We start from the raw sequence: 15,726 nt of genomic DNA, 5'->3' as shown, positions 1-15,726 counted from the left end.
CGGCTGTGCCATATCGTGCTCCGGTATGACCAGCGGGAGCTGCCTGGAAGCAAGCCCGAAAATCTAGCGAGCGAGGATGGATCGACCTTACGCGAGTACAGGCAGGACACTTGCGAAAGTCCGGCCATCGTCTGGGTCTCTCGTGCTGGTAACAAAAGCAAAAAAAGGACGATACGAAATATGGAACACCCCCCGTGAGGGCTGGAGCCATGGGTTGGCACCTACCTGCGCTATCAACTGCCCTGTAAAGCGTTTTTTGTCGCTTGGCAGGCGTGAACGGCATCCGTGCTCATCTGCCAAGGTGCTGCAACATGGAATTTACGCACGCCGCGTGGATGCTGGATCCCGGTCTTTGACGACAATCTCCATTCCTATGAATGGGGCTGGATACTTGATACTCCGTACTGGCGCGATGGTCGAAGAGAATCGGCCAGATGCATTCTTGCCTCCTTGCCTTTGGCAGCCGCTGTGGCGGCATTCGTATAGATCAGGGTTTGCGATTCGAACCATCCGCGAAGAGGACCAATCAGTCAGTATGGCCGTTACTCAATCCACCTCCTCATCTTCCGTCGAGTGTGTAGAGTGTCGATATCCCACTTCAACTCGAGGAAGCGCGTGATCAATGACATGTTCAATGCCAATTAACCAAGGTTTGGGCGCTCTCGATGCAGTCTCATCTCAGAAAACAAATAAAATGGAACCATACCGATCCTTCCAAGAGTTTGGATGCCTTTTTGCAGTCCGTTAGCCCGTCTAAACCTGTGGTTCAGCCATGTGAGTGATGTACGGAGTACACAGCATAGTGAGAGAACCAGACGTAGCACATGGTTTGACCGTTAATACATGCCATTCTCATTCAACTTTAGTCGGTATTGCTAGAGAGATCGCGTGGCATTGCCCTGGGTATCCTTGATGAGAGACATCGTCCCCAATCGGAGCAGCCCCTCTATCCTTTCGATCCCTTGAGCAATCGAGGACCCGGACAGCGGAAATCAGGGGCCCAGGGCGACTTTGTGACCAATAGCAGCCACAGCTGACTCGCCGTTTTCGGTGCACGTTTTCGGGTTTGCTTAACTGACAGCTGTCCCGTAGATTTCACTAAGATGTTCGAAAAGAACGGTTAAAGTTTCGCAAGATGCACTCCCGTACACACCGGTAAAGAGTTCACCTTCAAGGTAAATTGCTTAAACACATCTATGGTTATTCAATAGCAGTGAGAACACCCCGAGTGGAACAGGGGATGCAGCCCGCTGGCCGACCGTTTCGCCTCGAGAACAAACCGTGCAAACATGTGTTTACTGAATGCGAACGCCAAGTGTCATCTGCTCCCAGCCAATGACGTTGGCCGAGCGAGAGGATGTCCGCACGCTCCGGCTTGCTCTCTCCATTCGGCCTTCATCCTAGGCAGTTGTGAATCAGCTGTGTGCTCTCCATTCTCTTTCATTGTTCGCCGCAGCTGTATACATAATCATAGTTCGTTGAGGGCTGGCGTGGAGCTGCATGTCCTTTTTACGCATCTGCCTTGTCCTATTGTCTCTTTATTGCAAGCTTTCCAGCGTCGTCGGTCTTCGCTCTGCTCGCACAGTTTTATCTCCGAAGATCCCTTGATATCAACCGTCTCCTGGGCTGTACTCTGTTTACGCCCCCGGCTAAAGCTATCATTTCTAGTCTGTGTACAGTAGTTCCTTAACCGTCATGTTTGGCATCATAGCAGACCTGCTTTCGTGAGTTAACCCGAGCTCGTCGCTACATCACAGAAAGCCACGCCGAGGTGTTGGGAGTGATCTCCTGTATCCCTTGCCCATGAAGCTAATCTTGATTTTGATGATGCAGCTCCGTTCTTACCGTCCTTTTCCCGATTTTCGCGTCATATAAAGCGCTTCGCACGTCTGACGTATCACAGATTGCCCCATGGCTGATGTACTGGGTGGTGTTGTCGATAGTGCTGCTGGTTGAATCATGGACTTTCTTTATTGTTGGATGGTAGGTACAGCAGCTTCAGAACCCTGCCGTTAGCTCATCGGAACCCGGACATAACTAACAGCCTTTCGCTCCTTTGGAAAATAGGTTCCCATTTTATAGCTGGATCCGCTTGTTCGCGCTTTCGTACCTCGTCCTTCCTCAAACTCAAGGTGCAAAGAAGCTATATCTCGAGCGTGTTGACCCTTTTCTTCATCAATACGAGCGCCAAATCGAGGCGTTTATTGGCGAGACGCATGAACGTGCTAAAGAAGCAGGTCTCAACTACCTCTATCAGGCAATTGATTTGATTCGAGAAAAAGTGCTTGGATTACCTCCAGTTTTGGCAGCCGAAGCTGCTCCTCCGCCTCCTGCGGGCGGACCCGCTTCCTACGCACAGACTCTCTTCTCCCGATTCAACCTACCCGCTGGCACGGGTACAAATCTCGCAGGGCCGGCATCGGACCTTTTTTCTATGCTCGGTTCAGCTGTAACAGCTGTCACATCGACGGGAAAAAACCGCGATACCCAAGCCGAGGAGCTTAGCGCCACTGGTTTGCTGCCACATAACCTTGCATCTGCGTCGAAGAACGAGCAGGCTAGCTACATCTCTTCGCAAAAGGAGAAGCTCCGGATCCTTCTCTCTGCTCTTGACCGGGAACATCGAAACCTAGGACTCGAGGGCCGTGAGGAGGATGATCTAGCGTATGGAACGAGCTACGATTCCGACTCTCGTGGACTGAAGAAGAATCAGAGCGAGAACTCGTTTGAAAACATAGATCATGAGGAGCTGGGCGCTTCCTCAGCATTTTATAAAGATGGCTCCGGGCGGAGACGACCTGGGAGGCACGAGTAAGAAGAGAATTAGATGGCTTTATTCAATTTACTTTACTTATTTACTTATTGAATTTCGGTTTTTTTTTGGCATTGGGTTATGGATGGGATGGGCTTCCTTTTACGTGCGATTACTTTTGGTATACTTGATTTGCTCTGGGTCTGCGGAGTACTCCAGATGGCTACTTTCTAGAGGGGAATCTGTAAACGGCGATTGTAAAACGTCTCATTAAGTTAATTGGATGGCATGATTATTGAATAGCTAAGAGCCCTGTGCCGGCATTCCGCCCCAGTATCATTCGACAAACGGGTGTGGCTAGTAAGGACTCGGCTATCAGTAATAGCAGCAAGCGTACGTTACATGTGTGAAATGAACGGCCAGGGTGGCAAGCAAAACACGGGGCGAGGAAGAGGTTGACAGGCGGTTGTTTATCCAGCGTTTGAGCCACTCTTATTATGTCATTTTGACAGCGACAACGGGCTGCTTCACCAGGGGCGATCTTGCGCCAGTGTGTGTGGCTGCATAGCCCGAGCAGAAGGTTCTCCGTACATATGATGCATGATTGTTGTCGGTCTGCATGATATTAGGTTCGAAGTGCATGGATCTGAGGCAGTTGACCCAGCCCGCCCCCCTTCCACACTAGCGGCCGCTGTGAGAGCTCGGCTGGGGGAAATTTTTTGTCCAACCCATTAAATGTAGGAGATCACTGGCCCCGAGTCTCAGAGTGCCATAGGTCCTGGTTTAGAAGATACATCTGGCTTGGATGTGTCTAGGGATCAGCGGAGTCAGTAACAGCCGGTCCATGGCGTGAAGGCGAGTTGGATGATGTCAAACGTCTCCGAGGACCGGGGGTTTGGTGCACGTCTGTCAGAATCTGCTTGATCCTGCTTTGTTAGCCAATTGGCCGTTCGCTGCAGCGTGTGGCCGGCTCCAAAGACACGGTTACTGTGGTTTATCTCCGTCTTCAGAAACGGTCAAAGGACTCCAGACGAGCGCGCTCTTCACCAAATTTGGCCCTCAGCAGGCTTCCTGCCGTCGCCTTTTGTCTGTCCAGGAAGCGCAACGTAAAATACCACTAGTACTTGTAAAAACTCGTACATTGTGCGGCATTTTCGTGTAAACACAGCCGAAACGGTGGTAAAAAACGGTAACTGATACGAACGGTACATGGAGTGACGTGAACTTTGTTCTCTTTTTGCATTCCACCGTTCACCAAAGAAAGAAGAAAAAAAAAATTGCCTGGGCAAACCTCTTCTCTTCGCCCTTCCTCCTCTTCCTCTCGTCCTCTCGACTCCCCCCATACTCTTTTCACCCATCACCCAAAAATCAAAGTCAGAGTCCTCTTCTTTTTCCAGCGGATCCTCTTCTTTATTTGCAAGAGGACGATCGCGGATAGTACAGTCTTCTTCTGTTCCATCCGCCCGCTATCACTGCTCCTTTTTCATCTCTTTCAGTCAGTCCACTCGTCCGCTGTGTGGCCACTGAAAACAGCATCACACTGCTGAGTGTCTTCTGGATTCTTTATCATACAGGATCTGTAAGTTGCTCTCCAGCTTCTTGACTTTGGGTTCCCTGCAGGCAGTCTCAGTTGGGCTTTGGGAAGAAGCACAGTAATGTGAATTTCAACCATCAGGATTTTTTTTTTTTTTTCTTTTTCGGCAGAGCCTCATCAACTGCCCTCCCAGGCTTCACCAGCACAAATTTTTTCAAAGGGGGAAAAAAAAAAATGAATATTTTATTTTCTCGCTCTGTTAACATATTTTCTTTTGCTCAGCCTGTGAATAACATGGTTATCATGTGGATTTAGCAGTCTTTTCTTTTTTTCTCTGTTCCACCAAACTGCCAATATTTTTCAAGTGTGGCTTTGTAGCAATTTTTGTTGAGCCAACTTCGACCCTAAGCTGACCTTGACCTTTGGAATCCAGGATCACTACTCGCCGTTTAACGACATCACGCTCTCTTATTCCCAAGAATACCACGTGCTAAACGAGTTTCCCTGTAATGACATCGAACCCCTCGACGTCAAACCTCCAACCACAAACTCAAAGCACATCCCAAGGACAGTCTTCCAGCGGAAAGACCTCACCGTTGACACCTGTACCTGTGCCGAGCGCTCCTCGCTCCTACGCTAACGCCACAAAGAAATCGTTTTCGCAAGTTGCTGCGGGCGATTCGGCGAATAAACCCGTGTCAACAACGGCTCAAGGATCTCAGCATGGCAAGTCGCCTTCAACTTCTCAAGTGAATGGTAAACCAGCTATGCAAAACCCTCCTGTTCCCGGTGCCGGTGGCCCCACCATCGTCAACGGAAATCCTGCCGCAAATGATCATGCAAGAAAACCCTCAATGACCATCAGCGCTGCTGGCGCGACTGGTTTTATCTCAAATGGCGGTCCTGTCTCAGGACGCCCAAATAACATTCGCTTCGGCTTTGGCGACTCACAGAGCTCTCCGTCGATGGGAGCTGCAGTTTTAGCAAACCAGCAGTCGTCACTCGGCGTCTCCCCAGTTAACAATCGTATCACTTCACCTGATTCTTCGCCATCACCTATCCCTCAAACTCTCAGCGGAGGTCGCCAGCCACCATCCCATATCCAGGGACCTGGAAATATGCACTTCGGTAATTTCTCTGGGGAGCAAAATGACTTGAATGTAAGTACCCTTTCCTCTTCTTCCCCACCAATGATTGAGGATTACTTCTTCCTTTTTTGCTTTTTTGGCAATAGGTATCAAATGATGCTTATTCACGCCTGTGCTTTTTTTATTTTTAGAGAAACCTACGACCAGGTTCACAACCTCCATTACCCAACAATCCCCAGCCCAACCATGCCCGACGGGAATCGGCGCAATCTGCACACGGGGATATGGGTGGTCATAATATCCCAAGCGGGCCAACACGTGGAGGATATCATGCTCAAGGTGGGAGAGGAAGAAACTATAACCAGTCACAGGTTCCCTATAATTCTCCAGGTTCGACCTACAGATCGCATCATGGCCAGCGTAGCGGTCACTTCCACTCGCAAGGGCGACCCATGGGCCCCTTCCAAGGTTCTCCCCATCAATCCGCTCGAAGCCCTGCCATGGCGAGCGCAAATCCCGCAACACCCCCAACAACACACGTCCCTATGGCGAACCCACCGATGCAGGCACAACATTTTGGTTATGCACAACATATGGGACATCAACAAGTAAAGCAACACCTCCCTCCCCAGTTTTCAGGTCGTCGCAATTCATTCCCTAAGAATAAAAATGGCACACGCTTCAATCCTGCGCCTCGAAGGCGTTCAGATAAAATTCAGATCCCGCCGCTTCCTGTCACATTGTCACCCGAGAGTGGAAATTTTGAACATTGTCTAACTATGATTAAATCTCAGGGTTACGCTCCTCCCGCGAGTTACGAGACCGGCGGCTATTATTACCCAACCCAATACCCGTATCAGATGCACATGCCACACTTGGTTTCTGGTCCTGCCCGACAGCCGTACATGGGCTCTCAACCACCCTTCATGCCGAATCAGTACGCAGGTTCAGCCAACCCCCCTGCTCAAACGGCATCGCTACAAACCTCGACCCCGCAAGCCCCCGCCGCTGAACGCCCTGGATCTAGCCTCGGTCACGGACAGCAATCCTCTGTTTCCATGACTCAGGCACCTAGTCACACACCTAATAGATCAACTAGCAGCCCTTCCCCTAACCCTCAATTCGTTCTTCCCAAAAGATCCTCTGGTGTTGTTATCAAAAACCCCAATAGCGGCGACGTGGTTGCATTTGATAGACAGGGTAATTCTCCCGCTCGTGCTACTCCTTCTCCAGCAAAATTAGGCACTACCCCTTCCTCGACTCCTCCCCCTCGCACCGCTAGCCGTGGCGATCAAGAGCAAGCCGAAAGTAAAGTTCAGACGCAAGAAGAGAAGATTCAGTCTTTCCATGAAAAAGTTCGCATGGCTGCAGAGCAAGCAGCTGAAGAGCAGAAGGCTTTGGAGCTGAAGAAATCGCAAGAAAGCCTTCAACCTGAACCCACAAAACCCTCCACAGACGCTACGGATACTACGGAACCTGTTGCTCCGGCGAAAGAAGCGGAGAAGCCGGAAAAGGAACCCGAACTCAAAGAGGAGCCGAAGCCAGCGGAACCTGCGGAGGAAGAGATTGACTTTGATGCTATTGAACGAGAGCTAGCGGCTAAAGAGGCGGAAGAACTCGCCAGAGAGAAAGCTTACCAGGAGAAGAAACAACGCGAGAAGGAGGAGGCGGCCCGAAAGGCAAAAGAAGAAGCTGAAGCATACGAGGCCAATATGAAGAAGGCTGAGGCTGAGGCTGAAGCAGCGGAAGAGGAACGTTTGAGGAAACTTGCCGCAGCTGAAAGCGAGGCTAGCAAGAAAGAGAAAGCGGACGCATTTGCCGCCCTTACAAATAAAGCTGCGACGCCCGCGGAGTCTCCTGCGGTTCAAACTCCTGCGGAAAGCGGCGCTGCTACTCCAGTCTCCGACGTGTCTATGGGCCCGCCGAAGAATATTCCGGGTGGTAAGCGTGAGAAGCCTGCAGCTTTGAAACTTGAGACCAACAAAACAGTGGAGCCGCCACAGCCAAGTGCTGCTTTAAAATCGCTACAAACTGCTAGATTTTTGGAAGACCCCAGCAAGATTTCTTATCCGCCATCCATTGTTTCCCCAAGTCCCGCGTTTAACGTCAATGCACCTTCTGATCGCAAGTTCAAGTATAACAAAGAATTCTTGCTTCAGTTCCAGAATGTATTCAAGGAAAAGCCTTCATTAGACTGGGATACAAAAGTCCGTGAAACGGTGGGCGATGGCTCTACAGATTCTCGTTCTGCTATGCGAACTCCAGTTGTTAATAGGACTCCTTCTCGAACCGGGGTCGGAGGAGGTGCTTTCGACCGAATGGGCATGTTCCAAGGAGCTGGAAGAACTCAAACGATGCCATCTGGTGGTCAGGACCGTTTCCCCATTTCAGGCATGCGTGGAACGGCTTTGGGTGGAAATTTCGGCCAGTTTGGCCGTGGTCCAGGTGGCTTAACGATGGGCCCTCCGATGAGCAGAACAAGCTCCTCGTCCGCCCAGCAAATCCCTGGATCTCCTCGCTCCGGCAGCCATCGTGGTGGACGTTCTGCCAGCAAAGCCCACAAATCTGCTAAGAAGGAGGAAGAGACCAACAAGACTATGCCTCTTACTGCTGGACAAAAGATTGAGCCGCTTGCTCCCTCATCCGGTGGATGGAAACCTCGCAGCATCGGTCGGGCACAAAACCTTGTTGGCCCTGATGGTCACCTTCCACCGGATGTTGTGCAAGGAAAAGTCAAGTCTAATCTCAATAAGATGACTCCCGAAAAATTTGATAAGATTTCTGACCAGATCCTTGCTATTGTAGCCCAGTCCAAGGATGAATCCGACGGTCGCACCCTCAGACAGGTCATTCAGCTTACGTTCGAGAAGGCTACAGACGAAGCGCACTGGGCTCCTCTTTATGCCAAATTCTGCATGCGCATGCTTGAGAGCATGAGCCCAGAAATCAAGGACGAGAATATCAAAGACAAGCATGGCAACGTCGTTTGTGGAGGTAGTCTCTTCAGAAAATACCTTTTGAATCGTTGTCAAGAGGAGTTCGAGCGTGGATGGAAGGTGAATTTGCCTCCAAAACCAGAGGGTACCACCGACGAAGCGGCCATGTTGTCCGATGAATACTATATTGCCGCTGCTGCCAAGCGAAGAGGTCTTGGTCTCGTCAAATTCATCGGTGAGCTGTTTAAACTGAGCATGCTGTCGGATAGAATTATGCATGAGTGTGTGAAGAAACTTGTCGACTACGAAGGTGTTCCCGAGGAGGCCGAAATCGAAAGTTTGACGAATTTGTTGCGTACTATTGGTGCTACTTTGGATAGAAGCTCCGACAAGGGCCACATGATGATGAATGCTTACTTCGAGCGCATCGACAAAATGGTCCAGACTCCAGGTCTTCCAAGTCGATTGAAGTTTATGCTCATGGTGAGTATTTGTAAATTTAATTGTCTCCGGCGAGCGCACGTTACTAAATTCTTCTCGTAGGACATTATCGATCTCAGAAAAGCCAACTGGGTTTCGAAAGATGCCGACAAGGGTCCGAAAACCATCCAAGAAATTCGAGAACAAGTAAGTAAAGGCTGAACTATCATTTGCACCATCCAAGCTAACCAGTGATTACAAGGCCGCTCGCGCCCAACAAGAACAGGAAATGGAACGAAAACGCCAACAAGCCAGCAGAGGTAGCGGCGGTATTGGACTTGGTCGGGGAGACGCCAGGAACTTTTCCGGAGGCTATGGAAACCAACCTCCTTTGGACTATGCCTCAAGCAAAGTTGGTAGCGATGATCTTCGCCGTCTCAAGGCCCCTAGAACTACCAACCAGCCCACTTCTTTTGGCCCTTCGAGTCTCTTAGGTTCGCGGAGCAGCAGCGGTCGTCGAACTATTGGCCCAGGTGGCAATCTTGTTCGCGGCGGTGAGGATAGCGGAGCAAGCAGCCGGACCGGAACTCCCCCAGGCGGAAAGAAGGACGACAAGGAGTCTGCATCCACAAATGCTTTCAGGTGAGGATTGCAGTCCGCTCCTTTCCTTGGAAAATCCCGAATGCTAGGATCGGAATTACTAACGTTCTTTTTTTTTTAACACTCGGCAGTGCCCTGGCGTCCTTGGACACTGGAGATTCTCTAGCGACATCACCACCCTCAAACCCGACCTCTCCTCAGTTAACAAAATCCCGCCCAGCTGTCGCACAGCAATCACATGCCCAAGGAAAAGACGATAGTGCAGGTGCTTCGTAAATAACGATGACATCGGGATAGCAGTCCAAAGACCTGGATTTTGATGCCTCTTCTTCCTAGGAAACCCCAGGCTTCGGAACTACGAAAGGAATGGTTACAAAATTTGTTATTAATCCACACGTATGTACACATGGGCATGGCGTGGCTTTGATCATCAGAATGGAGAGACGGAATGGGACGAAGTTTCAGCCGAAAAGTGACGATTTTTTTTTGCAAAAGAAAAAGCGCGTCCCACCAAAACAATCCATAGACAGAGAAAAGAGCAGTCTTAAGGCGCCCTGAGCTACTTTCCAGGTGGGATGGATGGTCTGCATTTGCGAAGGTTCCTTTGGTTTCTTTTTTCTTTTTTTCCCTCGATTTGCCATGTTTCCTTACTCAAAAGACGAATACCCGGAATTATTTCCCTGGCTGGTTTTTTTCCTTTATGTCCTGAGTTGATGAGGGGAAAAAACAAAAAGGCCACTGTGGGGCAAGATTCCAATCTGTTTTCTGTTTGTTTTTTCCTTTTTACTTCTTTGTCGACATTTTAAGGGTTTACTATGGGTGTTGCTTTTTTGACTCGTAATGAATCTGATTGTGATGCTCTGCTCGGCCTGTTGTCTTTGATGTCTTTTGTTTCTCTTCTCTTTTTCCGCTGTCTCTTTTTTTCCTGCGCGATAACTTTGCATATTGCATGCGTTTGCAGAGAGAATCTGATTATTACTTCTTTATTTAAAAATTCGCTGAGGATAGGTCTATTTTATTTTAATGCTGGCCTCTTTTTTCTCCCCACTTGGTTCTTTTATTCCTCTTTTTCTCCTCTCAGGTGCTATTAATTGTTACAGGATATTCTTTTCTTTTGCTTCTTTAATTCCTCAATCATCACCTTTTGAAGTCTCCTGTGTCTCTTAAACATAGCTGGTTTCGAAACAAGTTGAGAGATCCTGTTTGAATAATCCAATTTACTTCGTTTCGAAATAACACCCTCCTTGCAGGATAAGTTTGGCAAGTTCGATGCTCTGCTTCTTGAAGATTTGCGTGTATTCATAAACAAAAAGACCTAAAAGACCAAATCTCAAAAAAATGCATTCCATTAAACCAGAATGTCTCCTAGTTATTTTCTGTGTCCCAATGATATAAGATACAGAGAAAAAGCCTACGGCGGAAGAGTGCTCAATTCCCTAACAACTCCCCAAACCAGATTACTTTGAAACTAACTGGCAAAAGCGAGTCCCAGAGAGAGCCACCTACTCCATGGGAAATGAAAAACAAATACTGGCCTAAAGGAATTTCTCCAAGAATATCTCACCCGATGCATCAGATGAGAGGAGTCGGATTGCAACAGTTCAAGCTTGCCATTGAGACAAAACAAAAGAGAACTGCGTTTGGTACTGTTCCCAAGCTCAAGTCGATGCTTTACTGACATCATATCTCCATTCCTGCCTGTAACCAATTGAAGCTAGATATTCCTTTTCCCGCTACCAACGTCAGACCCTTTGGCCACCTCCTTATATGAGCTGAATGTGTTTTGGTTTTTGGCCTTGTCAAAATCCCGAATGCTTGAGATAGAACTAAAGGTCGTTGCGTAGGTGGTGCTACTCATCGGCTCACTTTGACTAGAACCGTGTGAATCAGAACTAGATCCTTCCTTCCGACTCAAAACTCCGGCACTTCTTCCCGTGTCAGTGCTGGAGCATATCTTTGGAGTAATTCCGTGATCCGAAGAGTCACCTAGCGATATGGGCGCCAGCAAATCAGTAGAAATTGACAAACGCATATTTGAATGCCAGCTGCGCTTCCGCGGAGACCCGTCTTCTGTACACAAATTCTCAGTAAGCGGGGGTGCACATTCCCTCTGCCCAGCCTCAGACTGGCTCAAAGAGCTTCTCCTCAAACGAAGCTGTTCCTCGCGTAGTGATTCCGACAACCCAATGGGAAACAACTTCGCGGGTGACTGGAATACTTCCTTCTCGTCGGCACAATCTAGTTCGAGACCAGAGGTTCGATCAATAGCCTCAATCATAAACTGCAGACCGGAAGGTAATGGATCAATAGGATCTTGGTGGCACTCGCTAAGAATGCGCCTGAGCATTGAAATACGAGGGTTCAAATTGACTATCGCACCATTCTGGTTGGCCCCAGAAGGAGCCTGAGCAGTCTCCTGCCCGCCGTCTGAGCTACCAGCTATCGTTGATCTACTCAAATAACGGTGCTGATCACTCGCATTGGCCACATCACTGGGTTCGTCGGACACGAATGGATGGAGCTCACTCTGGTCACCAGTCATTTGATTCTGTTGGTTGGGGCTAGCCAGAGCGCCGTGGCGGCAAGAAGTAAATTTGCTCTCTACGCTCTTTGGAGATCCGGAAGAGCCTGAGAGGGATAATGCATCGAAGAGTTTGAGCTCACTCTCACTCCCAAACGCCCCCATGGAAACTAGCCAGCGCCCTAACAGAGGGTTACTTACTAAAGAATCATCGCTTTCGGCTATTTGACAGTCCGTACGGCATAGTTCGGCACCGAAATTCGGATCTTTTTCAGTGTTGCATTCGGACGGAGGATGAATAGGCGGCTGTGAAGTCAACCAATTTTTCCTCGACATCCACATGCCCGGTTCGAGCGAAAGACGGGAATCAGAATTCTGTGAAGAACCCTGGCGACAGCTCGAAGGCAACCTAACGGTAGTTTGACATGAAGGTGAACTGATACTTGCATCGTCAGACACCTTCGAGTCGTGTTCGATTGTGGTTGAGCAAGGAATGGGGGATTTCAAGAAGACATTTGGTTCAGGATTTTTTGAATGAGGGGATCTGGTGGGATCGTGAATTTTGAATCGGATGTGTGGTCTAGTTGGGGCGCCATGACGAGACGAAGGGGTTTCCATATCGCATAGAGGACCGAAAATATCATCGCCTGACAGGTCGCCACCATCGTCATCCGTTTTCAGTTGACTGTTCCTATTAAAGCCTGTTCCCGCAATTATGGCATCACTCGACGACTTTCGAGAGTCAAGTTCACTAGAATATCTAGTCCGACGGCTCTGGCGGTCGAAAAGTCTTGATAACATAGGGGTGCAGGAAAGTTTGGTTTTCAGAGATGGCTTAGTTCCATACAGCGACGTTGCCTCATCGGACATCGCGGCGGTGCTAGGGGAGAAGGATTTCGGTTGTGGGTCATTATTTGTCGCCTTTGATGCAGAACAATTCGATGGAATATCCACAGGAAGGGAGCGGTGGACGAAAGCTCCGTCTTCGGATTTTGAGGGTAAAGTTCCAAGTTGCGACCGACCAGGTTCAGGCGCGGAGGATGTAGCCTCTGGGAAAGATGGAATGCTCTTGCGATTGAAAATGGATTTGGGTCGAATGCTGTCTGCCAGCGCCTTCAAGTTGGAACGTGCCTGGCGGAGAGATTTTGACGGCGATGCCTTTTTAGGGGATACTGTTCGTGGTGCGGCTGCTTGATCCAGACTCTTCCGTAGAACTCTGCGTGGTGGTCGATTCCGAACCTCTGGATTGTGCCGTGGGTCATCGGGGTTATATATGGGGTAATGGATCCTTTCATGGCAAGATATCCTTATTCTGTGTTTTGTCGGGGGGTGTGGGGGAGGTTGTGGGCTGGTTTCACGATCGGAGAACTTCCTCATTGGCGAGGAAAAGAGTTGTGATATGCTTCGGCGGTGGCCCGCAAGCTTTTTCTTGGGAGAATCCTTCGGCTTCCGGTCAGCGGAATTGGATTCACGCCCGAACAGACGGTGCCAAAAAGAAGCCATTGCCGAAATGAAGACGAGATCTAGATGCCCGCCGATTCAACAATCGGGAGCACCTGAAAAAGAAGAAGCAGAAGGGAACAAAGGGAGTTTTGGATGTCAAGGAGTGATGATAGGTTAGGCTATGTCAAAACCAGGCCATCCAAAGATGATGTAGCAAAGAGTAAAGAGCAGATTTTCGAGGGAAAGAGCACCCCTCGAAGATGAGCCGGAGAGAGAGAGACTTGACGGCCGGCAAGGCTCGAGCATGACGGATATCTGAAGCGTCAAGCAGCAGGCAAGCAGTGCTTGGGGATGGAATGTGTCCCAGATGATGCAATTGTGAGGTACATTCCCCATTACTGAACACGCTCGCGTTGCCATGACAAAACAGCAACATGGTTTACGTAAAGGGGACACAATTCACGGGTGATGAAAGGCGGCATCTACCGCGATGACTGAGTGTGTGCGTCCCCTTTCTCTGTGCCATTGTCATGGTGACAGGCCCGTGACGATGTTGCTGCCCCTGAAGCGCGCGCCGGGCTGACTGTTCCAAAACTAGCAGAACTGCCGTTCCTGGCCTAGCGGTGCCAAGACCATCCTTATTTTTAGCCTCAACACTAGCGGGTCACGTGAGACCCGGGCCAGCTGCGGCGGCGCGAGCAGAAGAGGTTGAGCAGACTCCAGCATCAGCCTGCTGCCCGCCGTTTCATGCCAGCTGCTGCAAGCACTTGTCTTGTGTGTTCTTTGGAGCTGAGATCCCACACTCTTGTTAACCCTGGGATAACGCCTATGATGGTACTCCCGTGCGCATGAGTGAATCACCTTTTATTCCCACCGGCAGCTGAACTCTCCTCCGTCGTTTGAGCAGTAACCAGGAGCTATGGCGGCGAAAAAGAAGGATAGCACAAAGAATGCCCCATCCTTTGAGGAAATCATCCATGCTGGTGAGTACACACGTTCCTCCTCGGTTAGCTACCTGGGATGATGTTCAGGCTGTTGATCTGACGTCCCGTTCTCCTTTTTCCAGCTCGTGATAGGCGCCGCAAGCAAGCTTCAACGGACAAGTTCTTCAGCAAAGTAAGAAGTGAAAATGCACCAGCTGCCAAAAGGCCAGCGCAGAAAGAAGCTCCCAGAAGGATTGAAAAGGTAGTGATGCTCTTGTGGCTCATTGTTTAGTTTTCTGTTTCTATCTCTTGAAACATGTACTGAATTAGAATCCTTGATCCAGCGCACGGCAACCAGAGGTGCCAGAGCCACTAGAAACGCCGAGCCCGCACGCACCGCACACACGCGAACTGCAGACATACCTCGCTACACTACCAGGGAGGCTCGTCTACTGTCATCTGCACTACCGGACCCAGACCTGAGCATCAAGGGCCGAGCCACCGGACCTACCATAGTACTCGGCAGCAACTTTGCTCCTGGGACTACAGCTGAAGACATACAATCGGCCTTTGAACCAGTAGGCGGCAGGATGTTGAGATGCCGGCTCATCGCAACGTATCCTGCTGTAATGGCCGAAATGATGTTTGCAGACCGCCGTGGTGCTGATGATGTTGTCACCAAGTTCAATAACCAGAAAGTTAGTTGATTTTACTTCTTTACGATGGCACACGACGGATCACTGACAAAAGATGGCAACTCCTAGGCGGACGGAAGGATCCTGCACATTCGCATCAAACCCGAAATTACCTGACGCAGCTCCACGATTGTATCACTCACCTTCTTCCCCCCGAAACATAAAAGAGAGCTTTGGCGGACACTTCACCCAAACATCGCAATCTCATTACGAAATATGATTTGAAAATTTGCCCCATATCTGGACTCTGCTGATTTTCTTCGGGTTCGAACCCAAATTTTGGCCTAGCTAGATATTTGGCCTAAGGTTGGATCCATGTACACTATTCGCATTTTACCTCTTTAACGTAGCTTTGGAATAATTCCGTCGTGCTCTTTATTTGACATTGTCGACTTTGTCGACCTTGTTCTTTTTGTTTCTTCTCTCGGTCCTGAATTGAGGGGATTAATAACGTCAAGTCTAACATCGTAGAAACTTATTCGAGTGCCCCTTCGCTGTATTTTCGACTCACCCAACGGGGCCGAGTACCAGCATAAAGGAAAGGCGCGCTGTGCCGGTGGTAGGCGGTTATTACCCTTTTTGCATCATGGGACATTGGATGGCCGATTACTGAGATATAGTGTTCCAATTTCACTGACACCATATTGTCCTGCTTTACTGCTAGCCTCCGTCCTTCTCGGAGTTTGCTGCGATCGTGCATGCCTGAAATTCGGAAGATCAGGCCGAGGAAGAGGCGTGCATATAATCTCTTGTGTAACAAATATCCAGAGCCGACGCCGGGATATCTTGACGGCTATGGAGGTATTATCGTCCG

General features: G+C 49.5%; 4 protein-coding genes across 4 annotated transcripts; 3 read left to right on the top strand and 1 right to left on the bottom strand.

Annotated features, from left to right (window-relative positions):
- Positions 1-1,412: 1,412 nt before the first annotated feature.
- On the top strand, positions 1,413-3,083 carry D8B26_004190 (uncharacterized protein). Its single transcript, XM_003067811.2, has 3 exons — positions 1,413-1,724; positions 1,834-1,983; positions 2,068-3,083. The coding sequence occupies exons 1-3, from the start codon at positions 1,696-1,698 to the stop codon at positions 2,813-2,815; spliced, it is 927 nt and encodes a 308-aa protein (XP_003067857.2). The 5' UTR covers positions 1,413-1,695; the 3' UTR covers positions 2,816-3,083.
- A 981-nt stretch (positions 3,084-4,064) lies between these two features.
- D8B26_004189 (uncharacterized protein) lies at positions 4,065-10,539 on the top strand. Its single transcript, XM_003067812.2, has 7 exons — positions 4,065-4,331; positions 4,720-5,446; positions 5,566-5,982; positions 6,169-8,793; positions 8,854-8,937; positions 8,993-9,372; positions 9,462-10,539. The coding sequence occupies exons 2-7, from the start codon at positions 4,796-4,798 to the stop codon at positions 9,604-9,606; spliced, it is 4,302 nt and encodes a 1,433-aa protein (XP_003067858.2). The 5' UTR covers positions 4,065-4,331; positions 4,720-4,795; the 3' UTR covers positions 9,607-10,539.
- A 505-nt stretch (positions 10,540-11,044) lies between these two features.
- Positions 11,045-13,228, bottom strand: D8B26_004188 (uncharacterized protein; the record flags this gene model as incomplete). Its single annotated transcript, XM_003067813.2, has 1 exon — positions 11,045-13,228. One exon carries the CDS (start codon positions 13,226-13,228, stop codon positions 11,045-11,047), a length of 2,184 nt encoding a protein of 727 aa, XP_003067859.2.
- A 799-nt stretch (positions 13,229-14,027) lies between these two features.
- Positions 14,028-15,284, top strand: D8B26_004187 (uncharacterized protein). Its single transcript, XM_003067814.2, has 4 exons — positions 14,028-14,277; positions 14,361-14,479; positions 14,562-14,915; positions 14,982-15,284. The coding sequence occupies exons 1-4, from the start codon at positions 14,214-14,216 to the stop codon at positions 15,027-15,029; spliced, it is 585 nt and encodes a 194-aa protein (XP_003067860.1). The 5' UTR covers positions 14,028-14,213; the 3' UTR covers positions 15,030-15,284.
- The last annotated feature ends 442 nt before the right edge of the window (positions 15,285-15,726 follow it).

This window comes from Coccidioides posadasii, chromosome 2 (assembly GCF_018416015.2).
Source record: "Coccidioides posadasii str. Silveira chromosome 2, complete sequence".
Lineage (NCBI taxonomy): Eukaryota > Fungi > Ascomycota > Eurotiomycetes > Onygenales > Onygenaceae > Coccidioides > Coccidioides posadasii.
This window is presented reverse-complemented; position numbering and strand designations above follow the sequence as displayed.